Consider the following 19,273-nt stretch of genomic DNA (forward strand, 5'->3'; position numbering starts at 1 on the left):
TGCGGTGGATTTGACGGTGCTTCTCGCCACGGGAGCCCCACTTCTGTCTGCCGGTAACCATGGGGTTCTCTGCCAGCGAGCTCCCTCCTCCTTCATCCCTCTTTCTCTCTCTTTCAACCCGCTTCGCTTCGTTCCTACGCTTTTTCTCGTTCACTTTCGAGAGGCTCCATATGATACCTCGTGATAATCCCCCGCCTATCGACTAGGGAGTTCCTCCCTCTCTCTCTCTCTCTCTTTCTCCTCGTGGATTAAAAGGGTGCCCCCTCCCGGCTTGCGCCAGATTTACATTTTTTTCCTACGTTGGCGGCGCCGCTCGCTGATCCCGAGTCATTTGGACGCCGCCTGGAATGTCTCGTGGAAAGCGTCGAATAAGCGGAAATCTGGAAGATCGAAAATCCTTTGAACGTAGGAATAATTCCGTTCGAATTTTCCTGCAAACGAGACAACGCGGGGGGGGGGCATGGAAACTAGAAGAAGCCACGTGTCCTCGAGACAACGTATTCGTAGGCGTAATGTAGCGTATCGAGGACTGTTCGACTTGAGGAAAAGTTGCGTTCGAATTTGCCGCGTTGATCGAGTCAACGGGGCATGAAAACGGAAAGAAGCGAGAACACAACTATCGGAGACAAGAAAAGTTGAAAGTGTCGTGTTCACGGTGCTTCAAAAATGAAATTAAAAAGCAGCGATATTTATCAAGGAGGTAGGGTGAAATATTCAGATCGACATCTGGTGGCTTCGTTTGTGCAAACGAAGCCGGCTTGGTCCGTTAAGCCGGCTCCCGCGTAAGTCAGGCGTACCGAGATTCAAGAGCCTTGTTTCGTGGGATTGCCGGATCTCCCGGCGATATATTGCGCCGGGACGGTTATATACACGATCCAATTTGCGACATCTTCACCGTGTCTACGGGGTGTCCGGTACAAAGCGCGTCACGGTCACAAAGAGGATCAGACGAGAGTACGGGCAACGAACCCAGGGCTCAAGACGTCTCTCTGACGAAGATGCAAAAATTAATATTCATCGAGGCCAGACGTATCGGAAGTTAACGAGTCGGTTTCCATGAGTTGGAGCCCGAGGGTCCTCAAAGGGATATTTCTCTGCATTGTTCGTAGCTACCTGCAAAGTCATCTAAACCTTTGAAACGATACGGTGAACGAGGACTTGAGAAAACTGCCAAAAATTTCAAACCTAAAAGTGGCAATTGCAGGTCACCAGACCGTTTTCTCATAAAGGAGAATCAACTAAAATATCCAGCAGTTCACGGTAACAAAGCCTGTTTTTTCCACGTGAGCGACACGAGTTACGATCGGGTCCGTCGCGAGGATCTCGGGGAGGAAGCTCATCGCCCGGTCAAAGTGGGTTAATAAAGCGATATTAAAGCCACGGGGGGTGTGTACCGTGACAGAAGATCCCCACTGTCCACTCGGGTGCAAATCTTGGAGCTGCGAAATTACGCGGCCGGACACCCTACGATCTCACCGCCATAGCGTTTCATTACCATCCGACTATCTCGGCCACCTACATACGCGAGTTAACTTCTCTCTTTCTCTCTCTCTCTCTCTCTCCCTCTCTCTGTCTATCTATCTCTCTCTTGTTCGATCCAATGTCCGCACAGACGGTCGAATGCTATAATATAGTCCTGCTTCTGCTAAACTTTACAAACACGAACGCTTGGCTCGTTATTATCCCGTAATCCTGGTGTTTTACATGTTATGAGAATGCGCCGGATGGCCTGTTACCCCGCGACCTTCAATCTTACGTTATTACGCGGTTACTGCGGATCCACATATGGCTAGCAGCCACCGGGCCGCGCATGATTTTACATAAATTTCACGAGTCGGAACACCTTGCGCCTGGCCGACGACAACCGATCCTTCCTCGCTGAATAAGAGATGCTATGAATTTGTATTCATAAATCCACGGCTTCGCTGCTATTCGTTTCTCTCATTATACTGTTAAAAATTCGAATTGGATACGGAACGACGTTAAACGAGATGGAGAAACAATTTACTGAGCAGGCAACGCGATATCAGTGGCGTACGCGTACGTTTCTGTCTATAAGCAAAGATCGATGTTAAGCTACGACAGTTAAGAGACGAAAAAAATCGTATTCGTAAAGATGTGCACAACAAGATCGATCGAAGAACAGCTCGCCGAGACTAGTCTCGTCGGATCGTGGTAATAATATCAAACATCAAATATTTACGAAATATATTCGATTGGAGTTAACTATATCTACCATGGAGGCAGACGAGCTCGTTTTAATTGATTTGTTATTTTACTTATGACCCTTCGTCATAAAACACGAAGAGTAAAGCTCGTCGTGTTTTGTCTTTACGATTTTCAAATGTCCTGCAACCTATAGACAGTAGCGTGTCTAACAGATCTCGATGAACGAGAAACGAGCGAAAATCTCGGCACGCGTGCGATTTCCACGTGTGTTTTGACAACTACCCCGCCCACGCGTGTTCTCACGCAGCGGCTCGTGCACGCACGGCAACTCGCCATTAAGTGCATTAGCACGCTTTTAATGCCAGCCAGATCGCATTTATGGGGTCCTGCGCACGGTCACGGGGGTCTGCGCTCGCGTGCACGGTGGGTGTGTCTGGTTTCATTCTTCACGCACATCGGACACGTGGCCGCGGCACGAGCTTCGTAGACGTCGAACGTCCTCTCTCTTCCTTTCCGCCTCTTTTTCATCCCTTGATTGGCACTTTAAAGCCGGACGGCGGGCACGATTGCGCCGCGTCGCACCGAGAAAACGAACGCAGAATACCCACCCGTGTCGAAATCCCTGTCGCCTGGTTCGCCGACGTGTGTCCGCCACTTTGCAGGGTAAATTGACTACGTTTCACGATGAATCGCTTCTCTCCATCGAGACGACACTTCGCCAAGAGAATCATCGCTGCAGGATCAGAACCAACGATTCCATCGTCTCGCGTTTACTAACCCCTTCCTCTCTTTCTCTCATCGAATCGAATAACCAAACGGCTATATATATATATATAATTCATTTTCATCCGCGATTATTCCCATTTCATTTTCTCCGTTTCACTGTTTTCCTGTCCCGCATCACGGTCAATTAATAGGAGTCATTTATAAGGGCAAACCGGAGAATCTGGGAATCCGCAATCCACCGGGGAGCAATAAATCTCAAGTCGCCGAGCGGGATGGAAACGGAACCCCTCTTGTAAGCTGGTTGTATTGTAGCTATTACCGAGCCATGCATCACTAGGTAACAACCACACGGTTCACTATCTCTCTCTCTCTCTCTCTCTCTCTCTCTCTCTCTCTCTCTCTCTCTCTCTCTCTCTCTCTCTCTCTGTTTGTCCTTCCTCTTTACCTCCCCTTCGTTTCGTTTCCCGGAGGAGAGCAAAGGACGCGGTGTAGAAAAACGGGACGTCTGGGAAGTTTCGCAGCTGATATCGGGCATGGACCACCCAGGTGTGCTGCGCGTACCTTTCGTGCAAGCGTTGGGGTGTTTCAACATTAAGAGAAATATTAAACGACGCGTGGATCGCGTTTCGTGAGCCAAGTGAACCGAACGATTCGTTGATGAGCGTATCGCGACATCGAGATACATTTATGGCTTTCCGAATTTACCAGGTAAAGTTGGAAAGAAGGAGATGCTGTACGCTCATCGGGCGACACGATTACGCTGTCGTAAGCTGCAGCGAAAGGTCGTTATCACGCGTGCTACTTTTATTTGCCTTTTTTCACCCATTGACGTACCAATTTTCTTGTACTAAACATTCTTATGTATCTTGCACTAAAATGTTGATTCACTGGTAGAGCAACTTTTCTAGATCTATAGTTTTCATTTAAGGTTTCGTTATTCGTCGAGTACGAAAATTTTAATCGAAATGAAGATAACAAAACACTCGGATCGATAAATGTTGAAGTAATTACTTTAAGAAAAACTTTACATCTTTTCTTTTGTATACGCGTGACTTGGACACCGGCTATGACGAAGAAAATAGAACCTGGTGAAGCAAAAAATTAAAAAAGGAAAGGTCCATGTTACTGTGCCTTTGAACATGAATGTTGTTTTGGATTACAAAAGAGCCATAAATAAGTCGATTTTTATCGCTGTTTCTTTTAACCTCCAGCTAGAGTTACACACCAACGTTACCTTTTTTGGTAATATCCTGTGCTATAGATGTATGAACGTATTCCCTATCATATTCTATCGTAATGTAATACTAAGAGAGCGAGGATCAGGCTCAACATACACTATACCTGCCCTTACACTTATACTTCCATATATTTTTCTATTACAAATTCATCCACGCGTTCCTTTACCGGTCAACCTCAACAATAAGAAACGACTATACTGTCTCGGATCGCTTGGCAGATTGTTAATAATTCTCCACTGGTTTAAAAATAATGATACTTAACCTTTTAAACGCGGCTGTTGGCAATAAACAAAATGGAAACGTCCGCGCGTATTACATTAATTATCATATCGTGCTAAGCTCTGCCATGTTACGTGTACTTGAAAGAAAGGACCTACAAACTGACATAAAACAATTCGATGTAAGGATATGAAAAATCGTAGAAAACATTCTCGTGCCCATCATATTCGTGCTAGAACGCCTGAAGGATTCACGTTCTAAAAGTCGCAAAGTCGTGAATCGGAGTGACAAGAGCAACGATAACAACAACCGATACCGAAACAAAAAGAAAACTAGCGTAGAAAATCTCGTGCACGAGACAGAAGGCCGCGTGTAAACGTGAACACGGGAGAAAGAAATGAAAGACCGGAAGGGAATCCACGTCCACCGGCATAGTCTCTCTCTCATCGGGACGACCATCGGTTGGAAGAACGGAACACGAGCTGGCTGGCTGCGCGGGGTGGTTGTCGAGGGGTGGTTGGCGCGGGATGGTTGACGAGGGTGGTACCTACCTTCTCCTCGCGCCCTCACCGGGCGCTATAGTAACAATACGGGGAAACATAGGGAAATCAATATGGCTTCCGTTGCCCTCTTCCCTCTCGTCTCTCCCTGTCTTTCATCCTCACGCTCTCTCGCTTCCTCGTCCAGTTTCCTCTCCTTCTGACACTCTTCAACCCTCTTTCCGTCTCTTTCCCGGCTGCTCTCCCGCGCTCAGCGCGGACGGGTGAACCCATTATGAGGGGGTGTTACTCCGGGCCAATCCCCAACCATCCGGAGAGAGAAACTGGAGAGACGAGAGTCCAAGAAGGGCGCATGTGCGTTGCTAAGGCCACCGGATGGGTCGCGGAGTTCCGCGCGCGAACCCGGACACCCGGTATACGTGGTCAAGCCGGTACAAGGAACACGCCATTATGTACGAACGGAAAATAACATGCGTAATAATTATGCCAGCGTGACATATGTGGAAATCACGTTGCTCCAAATGACTCGCGTTGATATGTCAATAATGATATGCGGACCAGCGTGTTTGAATAAATATCGAAGGTACCCGAGATATTTGGTAAATTAGTATAATTCCATAAGGAGAAATATTTGTATCCAATTTGTAATCTTTGTTTTATCATTTGTCAAATTTATTGGTATTTTGTTTGGTTGATAGACATTTTGAATAATCTTGTAACAAATTATGATGAAATTTAAAAATGAATAGAATTGCAAGCACATAAGCATTCGGATGCTCTAGTGGTGCATTCGAGAAACACGCACGCGATGTCCCAAGTCGGTACTGCAGGAAAATGTAATTTCGCTATACTTTGTATAATATGTACACGGATAGGAGAATTTTTCGAAATTTGTAACATATGCAATAAAAAAAATAAACGACAGGAAGAAATACCAAAAATGTGGTCACTTGGGTTATACTACTGCAGTTGTTAGAGTTCAGGTTAACTAAGGATAATCCCAGCTATTCCCTAGCTTGGTTAGGAAAGATTATTGATGATGATTATAGGTCTCCGATTTTGAGCCCAGACTCCAAACACCCACGAGGAAAGAGGGTACCACCCACTTTTTACGGGTTTCTTCATCCTCAATTCCCGTAAGGTAGGAGGAGAAAGAACACTGGAGAAGCCGACTTTCTTCCGATCAACTGGGAGGAAAAACCCTCTTTCTAGAAGATTTGGAAGATAGGATTTCGACACCTTTGAGCGCGTTTTCTTCTGCTGCACCACTTTCAGAAGTGCTCGGAATAGATGTAGAAAGAGTATCCCGATGCGGGCGCTTTCCCCCTCACATTTTCCCCTAGTCGTCTGAAAACAGAGGTTGGAGGAGGGGTAGGAAGGAATGGTGTAGAAGCTATTATGATGATTCTTTGCTGTTGTACAAATTGTGGTGCTGAAACTGGAATATATCACAGAGCCTCCCTGAGATTATTTTTGTTAACCATTTTTATACAATGTTTAAGAAAGGTTTGCCGTCCTTTCTTTCATTAGGATTCCTGAGTAGCGCCAGACCACGGAATTATACTCTATGAACCATCCTTATATAGGAATTGCGCTTTCTAACGATCACTAGCGAGAAAACCATACATAGAAAGATTTTGTTAATTTTTTACTTCTACGTTGTGAAATTAGCTTAAATATTTTACTATAAATTAGTATACGAAGTTCTAATGTCAATAAAATGGATATTATTTATTTTTCATTAATAAACTAATAAAAAAGTAACATCAAGGTGGAACGTTTCATCCCAGTAGCCCTCTAGTAGCTAATGAATAAAATACAGTTCCTAAAAGGGCAAGGGAATAGGGACAAAGGAATCTGCATTACCGATATACAAAAAGGACGAGTTCAAAATTGATGATATCGACGAGTTTGCCAATTTAGCGGTCAGAATTATAAAATTCCAAATAAAATTCAATATTCTGAACAACCTATTCTTGATCTTGGATTGTAGTATATTATTGAAATGAAATATTTTAACAGAAGAATGATATTATTTTCCGATTTTTATACCAATGTACAACTGTCGGTAAAGAAAAGCTTTCCCATATTACCACTCTTGGTACAACGAGCAGAAATAAACTAACGTCGGTAATAGCTGAAACTGCAGATTGTTACCGACGAACGATCAGCATTTTGTCGGTAGAAGGTAACCACGACTTTACCGTGCCATCCTATAAAATTAAGGGATAATGCTATGTTATGGAATAAATTCTACCAAAAAATGTTTCAAATACTATTTACATAAGCAAATGAAATGAACATTCAACGAAGAGTATAAACTCTGGAATAGAAGAATAAACTCTCCATATATCACGCTTCCAATGTAAAAGATCATATACACTAACGTCTATTAAATAGAATTAATAACAAAGAAACACACGGTACTCAGCTATATTATTATCTATAATTAGACATACATTACTAATTCCCATCGAAGATCAGAAAGGTCATGTTTACTTTCGCACACTATTTCATTATAATGTATACATGTACAATATATTATAGAGAATACACACACGTATTGAATAAAGAACATTGTAGACGAAGAAGAATCTACTAAACGTTCAGTTAGTTGTCGATCAACGTCGTAACGGTTTCCAGCAATCGAAAGTTCATTATAATTGAAGTGAATCAAGAAGATTTTCGAAGCTAATCAAAGGAGGAAGTGAAAAATGGCACTATCTATAGCTCTGCCTCTGTCTGGTTTGGAAGCTGAACATTTCGTCTCTGTGGGAGCGAAAGATTTATATGAACAGGGTTTGAGAACTTTGAATGGTATTGGTGGACCGATATCGCCGAGTACCGCGAGCGAATCAAGTGGAATCTGCAGTTTAGTACCTTCCACCGAATCGTCCACACCGGATCAAACACCATCTTCTTCCAGGCCAGAAACGCCAGAACAAGAAGAGGTATACGAATTGATAATAAGAAAACAGAATACTCACGCAAATTTACATTTCTTTGAACACAGTTAAAAGAGCTAGTCAGCCACTTGTTTCATCTAATTTGAATATTTTATATAAATATATTTATATATTGAACGAATTCTATGTCTTCTCGCGTCTTTAAATTTCTCATAAATATATGATAATTCCAAGCATAGTCATAAATAAACAGTGAGGTAATATAGGATATTTAAATGCGTAGAGTGTGTACAAAATGCACATAATTCAAAGTAATGAACATGTTATAATACATACTTAGAGGCTGAAACATATTTCTAACTATATTTATATAATCTCCATTGTAAATATTTCTTTAAATGTGAAGCATATCTCTATTTGTCTAACTGTGTTACATCACAAAGGTTGACTGTGAAAAACATTAATAATCAGGAAAGCTATAATAACATAAAATTATATTTAAAAAAAAATAATATAAAAAATAATATAGGAATAATAAAGAAAGATGAAGATTGGAAATTTCGATTTCGTTTTCAGGCACCGATTCGTATCTTTTATAGAGAACGAGATATATTAAATTTGGGTGCGAATCTCAGAGAACCATTCTGGCAAATGAGAGTACCAATGATGCCTCGTTACGATTACAAAAGTTACATGGAGAATAGATCAGTGTCCTATCGTTTTATCGGAGATAACGAACTAACGAGAGATTATCCAACAGTGAGTTTACCAATTTTACCAACTGAAAATGACTACTGCTGCAATAAGGACGGCAGTTCTACTTTCCAGTAATTTGCATCAACCGACCAGAATCGAATGAAAGCAAATCAAAATCGAATAATTTTTTGACATGTACTATAAATAAACTCATAGTCAACTAATATTCGTTACAACAAACTTTTGCGTTTTTCTTACTGTCTTCCTTATTGCTGCGAATCCTATAACTTTTTAATTTACACGGGAACACGAAAATACTTCAAAACAAATCAAAAATTCAAATCAAAATACTTTTTTTTCGTATAATGTCAAGTTTAATACTAACAACAATTTAACGGACGTTTCGTATCGAAACATACACTAAACTCAATCACGTTACACGATACACAATTATTTTTCCAACTATCCACAAACTAAACTTCTTTCTTTGTTATTTCTTCGAGTTTCAGTTACTATTACGAATATAAATAACGTATTTCGATATGCAGAATTATCCTAACTAATTTGGAGTCTCCTTCAAGTGCTTTGCTCTAATTAAACGTAATAATTCGTCTATCCTTCTTCCAGTCTATTCGTCTCCGAGAATATTTCCATTCCAATTACTTTCTACCCACGTGGAATATTTCCTCCTTCCACTTCGGTTCTATCGCTTTCCGCCGATGCTCCTAAGTTTCGTCTAAGGATTTCTAGCTTCTCTGGTTTCGTTGCTTGAAACTGATAAATCACTGGTAAACAGACGATTAAACAGACTGTCCAAAACCTAAAGGGACGAGATTTGCGCCAGTAATGGTTGTCAGGAAATGACGCGATTGTTGCTCCGACAAAGGAGACTTTACTCAGTGATTGTGGAAAACGGTGCAACAACGATAATATTCTGATTTCTTTGACGGCCTAAAAATCGCGAAACAATCGACGAAAATTAGAAAATTTGCTAGTGTAAGAATTTAAATCGGATTTGTTCGTTGAACGTACTTTGGAAAATTTGCCTCTGAGATCCGATATTCCAACATCTTTGATTCTGTCGTGAACTCGGCGATAACGCGCCGCTAAATAGTTCTGCATTATCAATTTTTCTCGCTGTACGATATGCTTCGGTGATAGGAATCGAACGGTCGAAGGAGATAGAGGCAAAGGAAGGATATAAATTTTCATGAACTCGACAGACTCGATCGGTCGTCTTCCTTTGCTTCAGGACTCGGCCATTTTGTGCGTGTCGAAAAAATCCTGATGAAAACAAACTAGAGACAAGTCGCTCGCTAATGATCGCACATAACATCGCAGAAGGCGTGGAAACCGTTAAATTTTCCGATTTCAAGCTGCGAATTTTAAACCTTCGAATCTCGAATATTCAAATTTTCAAATATTTCAATACCAAGTTTTCGATTTCGTTCCATATTAATATCATCGACATTTTTAAATGGAAATTTTCAAATTTCAAATTCTCGACTCTCGTGTCGCGGATTTTAAATTTCAAATTTCTATTTTTACAGAAAACTTGTCAAGATTGTGGTTTCTGCGAACCATCGCCGTACCTGTTTTAGTCTTTCATCGACGTTCAAGATCCGCGACGTTCAAGATCACCGACAAGGGGAACGGCGTTACGACAACAAACTGTGATAAATACTAGATAGACAAGCGGCAGCCGGCTCGAAAATAGTCTAATGAACAAAACTAACGGAAACTAGTGAATAAATGCGCAATAGAGTGCATGCTTCTTAATGAAAAATAAAAGGTGATCGCGAGTTCGTCGTTAAGTGCAACAAAATTCTACTCTGTGCTATTAAACAATTAAGAAACCGATGTTCGAAAAGCGATACGAATTTCTGTATTGAATATTCCAGTTTTTTTTTCTTTTTTTTTTCATGTGCCTGTATCGTGTTGACTGGATGATTGATCGTCAGATACAAACGATAGAGGTTTATTGAAAAATTTTGCGAGTTTTGTTCTTTGATGACACACTGGCTTTAGTTAATCGTACCAGACAATTGCGCCAATTTTCATTTCACGACTTATATTAATTAGCCGTGTATCTGATGATTACATTTGCGTCGATTACACGATAGTCGGTAACGGGCCGCGTAATATTATTCTCATATTTTTTATAATATATTTAACTACACTAGAGAAACAGTAGGAGCCCTCTCGCTATGCAATTCATGCATACGCAGTAAATGGCTCGTCTGAAAGATTGTTTACTGTTAAATATTTTAAGAACGCCCTTGCCGGGCGATTCTAAGAATAACCAACAATTGCAATTCTTTTTACAAAACGTACGGGAAAATATGACACCTATACGTTGCAAAGGAAAGTTTATATTATTAAGAATATCGTGGAAGAATGTCTGAGAACACTTGAATTTACTTAATTACGTTTAAGAGTTTGCCTTATTTTATGAAAACTTTATCGCCGCTAAAGCACGAAAAATGCCAATTTTCTTAATCAATGGTCGCACATTAATCAACTTTAAGTTGATAATACTAGCTGTGACTTTTTCACAGGTAGAATTATTAATAAGCATTCTATTAAGTATACCTCTTTGTGCGCAACGACATAGCGACCTATTATAATATTACGAACAATCGACCAATGCGCTATAATTATAATTGGCTTATACATTTTCACGATAAATGTAATGTGCGTTCACAGAGTATTGTAATTGTACCAAAGCCATTTCGCTAGAGTCTTTACTGACCATTGTTTATAAGCGGGTAATAAACAATATTTCATAACGACGCTATGTTACGCTCAATTATTTAACTAATACTCATTAACCATACGATTTTCATTCATTATCATATAACTCTTAATGAATCTTCTACTCTTCTGTATTTATGCATCTTTCTCTCTTCTATATTCATGTATTTTTTATAAATAAATCAAAAGTAACGTGCATGTTATCGAACTCTTAATTGCATAACATTTCAAAGAAACCAATCCTTACGTAGTTAAGAAGAAAGTAGAAGAAAATCTGAATGCAACAATCGCGTAAAAGATATTTAATCCGATTGTTTTATGGAAGATACCAATAGGTTGATTACAAAGAATGACTATTATTAATCTTAATCACGGTTCAATCATGAACAAACTTAGCTTGAAATCTCCTAATTCTCAGAGAATTACTGCTGACCTGCTTTTTTCATTCAACTTGATTAATGGCACTATCCGTTGTCCGCAATTCCTAGAGTCGATTATGAAGTTTTATGCATCCACGGAATCATTTAGATTTTCACGATCTTTCCTCCAATATCTAGAATATCTGGAATATCAATAATAGAATGTTAGTCGTCCGCGTGACGTTGAGAATTTGTTTGACACGATATTACACTCTTTCACAGATTCTGCTAGTTTTTTACAGAATTTCCATTTACAAACTTTTGTAAAGCCCTAAAGCGGCTGTAACGAAACTACTGAAAACTTGTAGAGCTTTTTACGAGTGTATTATGCGCATTATACAAAACATTTTGAAAATTCATTAACACCGCAATGAAGCGGTTTTGGTAAAGTTCGAAACAAAATCTGTAAATGAATTCATCGCTGAATCTCTCCCTTCGTATAATGCCTATTTTATAAATTTAAAAAATGTCAAACTTTGATTAAACTTTTATCATTCTAGCGAAGCTATATATTATGTAATTTTAGAGGAAGATCATAAGTAGAAATTTTAAACATCGATTCGTAAATGATAATGAAATTTCGATCGTGTAACGAGAGAATACACGGCTGTACAGTGGCACGCTTCGGTTTCCAGCCAGAGCGAATTTTTAAACTTGTTGTTCAACTAAAAAGCGATATCTAAAAGAATTTACAAAGTAATAATAATAAAGGTGACGAATAAAAGAAATAGTATAATGCACGAACACTGTTACACAAACCACAATAATACTGCTTGTTTAAAATTCTTGAAAATACACCGCTTTTCAAATATAAAGTAAGGAATCTATCTGGTCTGAAGCTTTTCCACGTCGCTGTATTTTCTCTTGTAAAGCGAGCCTATCGCAAATACGATGTTACGATGGATTCAAGCTGCGATCTGCAAGATCTAACGCGCGAGCGCGTCCCTTTCGTGTCCGCCAACTATTTACACGTGCCTGTAGAACGCGAGAAATTCTCTATCGCAACGACAAGAGTGTAACTACGATGGTGTAACGTAAAGAGACGTGCGTGCGAGCGTGTGAAGGGATGCGCGACGCGAGCGTGCGAGGGCCGTGCAAAGGGATGTGCGCGCACGCATGCACGCGTGTAAGCGCGAGTGCGTGCGTGGGTGCGTGCAACGCGCGCGAGAGATGTGCACGACGACTATTCAGATATTGTTGTTATTGTTGAGGGAACAATCGCCCGTCAATAGGCTGCCCCGGCACAATGTATCTATTCAGGTGCGGTCAGGGGTGCTCAATCGATCGGCCCCCCTTCGCTCGCGATTCACGAAAAACCCTCGCGAAAGAACGGAGCTAAGCCGCTCTTCCAAAGATCCAACGTCCTCTTTAGGGTTCACAGTTGACTCGAGATTTAGTTTCCTCTCTATGAAACGGATTCGTAGCGTTGCGAACTGGATCAAACGAATACCAAAGTTGGCCGGCGATTATGCTCTTCGTTTTAGACGAATTGCACTCGTAAAAGAATGACTAAGCGTAGGATGATTTCATCGGACATCGGTTGATATCCTTCGATCGATTCTCTTCTCCATGGAACGTAGCTAATGATCCAGTAAACGTTGGAACGAGCGCAGAATATTAAGCAGCGGTGCCCGCGTAATTATCAGTTTCACATTTAAATAGCCAGGCCGGTTTGGCATTAATGCCATTGATTAGATCGATTGTAGCGGGCCGCTAGAAACACGGCTGATTGCGGGCATAAATCGGCTATCGCTTACAATTATTATTACCCAGCCTGTGCTGGTATTTAAACCGATAAACGGCTCGCGGAATCGCGATGGCGTCGCGTCATTGTTAGATTAACGCGTCGGCGTTAGAGAAGAGCATTGAAAAGCCCCGGATGGACGGTGGCGGGAACGGGACCAGGCTTCGGCTTCGCCGGTTTCGGCAAGGTTGAATCCACGCGGAGGGAAAAAGAGGGCGCAATGTGAGAGCCACTGCTTCGCGAGTGTACCAACCTTCCCTGCCCATAGCGATGATTACGTATGCGGGAATCATTGTCGAGTAACGCGCGATGCACATGCAAAGGCCAAAAATCGTCGAAATCAGTCGAGTTCAACATCAGCATTGTACCTGGCCTTTGTCTCTGCCTCATTGTTGTCGGTACTCGGTGTACAACGTACACGTACGTACAGAGCGAGCCGGAGAGAGAGCACGCTGGGATAGTTCGTTCGCTGGTCCAACGTGAACCACATACACCTACAGGACCTTCGCTATTTGCTATTTATGCTAGCGAGATCCCGAAAATCGGAGCATTGTTGCCGGTCCGCTCTCCGGCATTGACTAGAAAATCGATTCGAACGTGGACGCGGACGCGCTCTGTGAAACTCGCTTTCACCCTTTCCAAAATATCTGTCCACTTCGCGTCAATATTACAATTTGGATAAATATGCGACTCGACTCGCCATCCGTACTCGTTGCAGATTCTAACCGCGATGATTACCCCGCGGACGCGCTGCTTTTTAGATCCATGCACGCTAATCGACCGAATCGTCCAGGATCCGCACCATCGCTGTCGCGAAAAACCGAAACGAAATCGCCTCGTATCGCCATCGCCTTGCGTCGCGTTCAAACGTCGACCGTATACACTGTATATGGGTAACCAGGCCATCGGAACACGTTAGTCGGATTTATGATACACGACGACAACTTCGCGTCGATTACGAAATAAACGCGAGGCTCGCGGTTCTTGAGACTCGGGCTTGCAAGTCTAAAGCTATGAATGTTCTAACGAGTGAAGCGTCCGAAGAATCGTCATTTATTTTAGATATTGATTAAAAAAGCAGTAATTAAAGACTGAGAAATATCGGACCTGCAGAGACACCTGAGTCAAGTACTTCGCTTTAAGTTTGCTCGATGTCGAGAGCTCTGAGCGATCGAAATATGATCGATCCTTTGATCTGATTGCACCGAATGTGCAAATACCTTCAGGAACATCTATATAAATGTGTATGTACATATTGTTCCAACGTATTCATCAAAACGTTAGTTTGTAAGGAAATGCATCTTCTGTAAGCATAACCTAAGACCCACTTAATCGAATCGTCCAAGAATTGATCGTATCCCACGCGTCTTCTCACTTAAGGGTAGGTTGAGTCGTCTCAACGAGACCGACGTTGAAACAGGACTTGAACGAGGCCGTGAATCCCCTCGTGTAAAAATGATGAAAATTCTTACGAAGTCGTCGCGCTATCTCGCAAAGGGTTTATCTAAGCCAATCTCCGCGTAACAAGGCCGTAAACCTTGCGCTGCTGGCCAAAGTAATAACTCAACTGCCAAGCGAAATAGATAAAAATTATATTCACCGTACCGACACTACCACATCGTTCACCGTTTTTACACAAAGATGGAAAAAAGGAGACCGGATAATGCAGAAGCAATCCTTTCTAGCTTTCTAGTTTTGACGAGCCAACCGAATGTGATTGGATTAATATCTTTGTCAGTCCTTTTTACCTACAGTATAAGCATTGACTTGCATCCATAAAGTAGTACTGGAATTTTTGCGTTTCATTCATTTGCATCAAAGCTAACACGAAATTAAAATATTCTATCTAGCGCATTTTTTTCATTTTTCGAGATACGTCGAATAAGCGAAATGGTATTACGCTGGCTGTTGCAAAATAACGAGTAAACCTTCTAAATTAAATGGTGGAAAACTAGTAAAGCATTCGTTTCTTTTTTCCTTTGGATCGTTTATAGACGATAGATAAGACATCGAGATCTAGTAGTAACGATGCTCTATCGACATTTTAGACTACAGAACCGCTCAAGATTTAACCATTTTCAATCATTCTCCTTTCCAAAGTTCTTCCCGCGTTAACATATAACGCTCGTCGAGCGTTAAGACGCTGTAACCAAGAACCAGAGAAGCGATATAGTAAGTATCATCTGCAACCGGAAGCGCGAAACGGGAACGGATGCCCTCATGATTTTTCGCGTGTACAAAGGTACAGAGGGGCTCGATAGGATAAGATTTCCGTGGTGATATCGGAACGAACGAATGGAGAAGGGGAAGATAGAGGATGAAGAGGTGAGGAAGAGCAGGAACAGCAGAAGCAGTGGGGGTGCAGAAGGAGGCAGAGAGGGGATAGGAGGAGAAGAGGGCATAGAGCAGCTGAATAGGAAGCGACACAATGGACCTGGGTGGCTGTGGAGGCGTGTTATCAAATGGGTTCCTCATTCACATACTGCGGCCTGAGCTACCTGTGTCTGTCTGTACCGGTGTCTGTCTGTTATACTTATTCATACCGCCCATTGTGTCCTCCACTGTTGAGTCGAGTTCAGTTCAGTTGAGAACGCGATGGAACGTGCCACAATGCACGAATATGGGCTGCGCTGCTCTGCTCCCCCCCAACCCCTCTATCAAAGCTAACTCTTTCTCTTTCTCACCCTCCCCCTTTGCCATTTGCCACCCACCATCCGAGCCCGGGTTAGATTCGTTCGGGCGACTGAAAAGAAATTGTGTTGGGAAATTGTATCCGCGAGAAACCCGGCCGATAATGTGGAATTCTTGCCTTCAACAGCCGCCACAGACTTTGTCGACGAGATAGTCCGACAGATTCCAGAGAATCGGCCGTATCGTTAATTTGGATTTTCCAAAGCTTATCTTATGAAGAAGGGGACGCTTTGTTCATTTGCCATAAGGATATTCTCTACCTTTTAACTCAGCGTTCAACACGCAGAGCAACCGTTACGAAATATCGTTGGAAGTAACGAGAGAGAGAAGTCTAATTTTGCGTCTTCACTTCGTTCGTAAAGCCTCAAATCCCCGAGAAGTTCATTTTTCGCGAAAGAAATCGAGAAATACGTAGAACGCTCCTTGGAAACTTCTTGCTCGAGACAAGAACGGGAACCAAAGGGCTAACTGCGTGAAAGTAAAACCAGTACCGCTGTGCAAAATTATATTTCGTCCGCGTTCTTAATTAAAAAGTGTTCAAAGTTGGCGAAAGCGCTTAACAGACGATTTTTCGCGGGGAGAGTCGGAGGAATCTTTGAGTAAATGATGGACCATCGATCGGCAGGCTCGACTTCGCGTTCCACCGATTTCTCATCGAACAAAGAACGGAGAAGAAAGAGAAGTCGGAGAAAGTGTCGGAGGGCACGTCAAAGTCAGACGTCAATTGTTCGCGAAGGAAAGCACCAATGCCCGATTAAGTCCGCAAGATCACCCACCCTTCCCGTCACTTTCGGATCCTGCGCCCTTCCCTCCATCCTTGACTCCCCCGATCGTCACACTCTTTTCATTCAACCTACGACGTAACGAAGGTAATTATGGGACGCGTTTGGGCAATCGTCGACAAAATGACAATCTGATATCACGCGCGAACATAAGCTGGCCAAAGTACACGACACTGTGCACACCTTTTACGAATATATTACGTGTACATCTGCCTATAAAACGCCGTAGGTGTATCAAACTTATGTTCGAATAATTACTTTACATTACGTTCAGAGACTCAACACGATGGACTCGTCAAATCTTTCCCGTGTGGTCTTCGATTAATTAAAATTCCAAGAGAAACTGACCTATTTTCGTTGACTATTATAATCTTTATCCTATCGTGTAATGCAAATGAAGTAACAGATTTACAACTAAAAGATAAAAGCGAAAGAATTCAACGTGTACAAAACATCAGCAGGTGTCTCTATACTTACCACATTGTAGCGCTCGTTATTCGAACAGACAAAAGTAACGTTCAATTCGCTGAAAGCGTAAGAAAAAATTTGCAGAATCGCGCGTAAAAGTCTGCGTGACGCGAGTAACGAAGGAATACTGAAAGAACGTTAGAAAAACGAAAGAGGGGGAAGACGGGAACGAAGAAAAAGAGCAACGCTGCGGGCCCTCTTCTTCGCAGCAAGAAACGTAGGAAGAGAAAAGAGCGAACGTATTACGTATAAGCAGGCATAGGCTCTGGATGAGCCACACGCGGACGCAACGGCATACAAAACTCGCTCAATACGTCATTCAACCGAAGAATACGGTTCGTTCTCGCCATTTTGCTCCCAGAATGAGAGTTTCAAAGGGAATTAAGGATTCAAAGGCATCTTTTGCGCGGCGCGCACAAAACGGCCAGCCACGGTCTTCTTTCTCTCTCGTCTCTTTCTCCGTCTATCGTGCTGCTCCTCGCGATTCTCTTACTCCGCTCGCCTATCTTTATCTCGTTCCTCGCTAGGCTGTCTCTGTATTTACACACGTTTCTCTCCTTCTCGCTCTTTTTCTCTCTCGCGGGAGAAGCATGGAACGCGCTCTCAAGACGAGGCGATTCGAGGCGGCCGTTGGTTGCGTGTACGCGCCCACACAGCAAAAGAACTGAAATCCGTACAAATCGTTGTACAATGCTCGGAAGAGCGTTGGTTAACGCGCGCGGCGCCCCGTCCGTTTCTCTATTTCGCCTAACATCAGCGAGTGGCCGACAAGCCAGACGCCGATGAAGAAATCCGCGTGAATGGCTCAGACGAACAAGAGTCTGACCATGTTTCGACGAATATTCAAACCGTTCGCCGTTGAAACGGCCGAAATCGCGGAACTAAGACGCGGCCAGGAAAGAAGAATATCGCGTTGCTCGCCGAGAGATAGGCCAACTGGGCCGAGCGTAACGCGCGCGAATTCTGAGTGAAAAGGGAGCCTTGAGGTGGATTCGTTTCACGATCCTCCTTCCCTCGAATCGCCAGTAAAGTATTCGAATCAGACTTCCTCGGATAATCCTACAAATATTTTAGGAGCATATTGTCGAATTTAGAATTCGTAGAAATCGCAGAACAGAAGGAAAGAATCAATAGGGGGCGAGATATAAATCCAGAGCCTTTATATTTGTCACGAGGTTCGAGATTCTTCCGCGTTAACGCGAAAAAAAAGTCTCCCTTTAGGATAGAGAATCCGCTATACTAGGGTCAATCATCTCGTCCTACTGAACTCGGTCCAGCAGTCTGGTCCACGCGCGCACACCCTCGTGAAAGATCCCTTTCTTTACGATCTTCGTTACGTTCCTTTTTTTTTTTTTTTCCGCCTTACCGCGGAACAAATTCGTGCCACGATTTCTGTTTACAATAGAGAAGCAGGGAAGGAAGGGGAAATCGGCGACTCGTCCCCCGATTGGTTGATTAACATAAAAAAGGCCAGTGCTCGTAAAGGCCACCGTATACATATATTACGAACTTTATGTATATACATATCGCGAGGGAGGGATTATAGTTTCTGATTGTTATTCATATTCGGCCGGCAGCCACGCGGCCGAGCATCGATACGCGCTTCTGTGTTGGGTCAATATAACGTCAGCGAGAGGAGGGTTGTACGCGTGTGGGGTGGTGGTTTAGACTGGGGTACTTCCTTCTCAATGACACTCTTTTTTTTTCTCTTCAACGTTAATGCAACGAACCGTGGCGCACGGGTTTAAACGATTACTCACCCGCGGCTCTGTCTGGAATGAAAAGGGCGAAAGTGCCACTTACCGCGCCACGGGCCTCCGAGACTCCAGCACCTGGAACAGAAATCACGTCCTAATGAGACCAGCGGAGTTAAGCAGCAAAGTTGTAGAAATTGCCGGGAATTTCGAGCGAGCCGAGTGGAGGCCTGCTTCGGCCTTTTAAAGCGCGTTTCGCGCCAAATC

The 19,273-nt window shown here is 42.7% G+C and overlaps 2 protein-coding genes across 17 annotated transcripts in view; one reads left to right on the plus strand and one right to left on the minus strand.

Moving 5' to 3' along the window:
• The window catches only part of LOC126922562 (transcription factor Sox-2), a 359,193-nt gene that overhangs the window by 298,062 nt on the left and 41,858 nt on the right, over positions 1–19,273 (minus strand). For 12 of the 15 annotated variants that reach the window (XR_007712835.1, XR_007712832.1, XR_007712829.1 and 9 more), the window contains one exon: positions 19,116–19,144. The exons of 1 other annotated variant lie outside the window; for it this stretch is intronic. The gene's annotated coding sequence lies outside the window, so the exon portion shown is untranslated. Of the gene's footprint in view, positions 1–17,321; positions 17,458–19,072; positions 19,145–19,273 lie in introns of those variants that run through there. 2 more of the 15 variants (XR_007712833.1, XR_007712838.1) reach the window with 2 other exon arrangements.
• Positions 7,416–11,246, plus strand: LOC126922623 (uncharacterized). 2 transcript variants are annotated; one of them, XM_050735420.1, is made up of 3 exons: positions 7,419–7,803; positions 8,335–8,517; positions 10,005–11,246. In XM_050735420.1, exons 1-3 carry the CDS (start codon positions 7,567–7,569, stop codon positions 10,053–10,055), a joined length of 471 nt encoding a protein of 156 aa, XP_050591377.1. In that variant the 5' UTR covers positions 7,419–7,566; the 3' UTR covers positions 10,056–11,246. The 2 variants fall into 2 exon arrangements, with proteins under 2 accessions (XP_050591376.1, XP_050591377.1); XM_050735419.1 differs by lacking the exon at positions 10,005–11,246 and having other exon boundaries at positions 7,416–7,803; positions 8,335–8,694.

Source organism: Bombus affinis, chromosome 12, assembly GCF_024516045.1.
Source record: "Bombus affinis isolate iyBomAffi1 chromosome 12, iyBomAffi1.2, whole genome shotgun sequence".
NCBI lineage: Eukaryota > Metazoa > Arthropoda > Insecta > Hymenoptera > Apidae > Bombus > Bombus affinis.

Excerpts from the sequence above, each read along its gene's own strand:
- LOC126922623 (XM_050735419.1), top strand. The coding sequence starts at position 7,567 with ATGGCACTATCTATAGCTCTGCCTCTGTCTGGTTTGGAAGCTGAACAT. Across the intron at positions 7,804-8,334 it reads AAACGCCAGAACAAGAAGAG|GCACCGATTCGTATCTTTTA; the intron begins GTATACGAATTG and ends TTTCGTTTTCAG.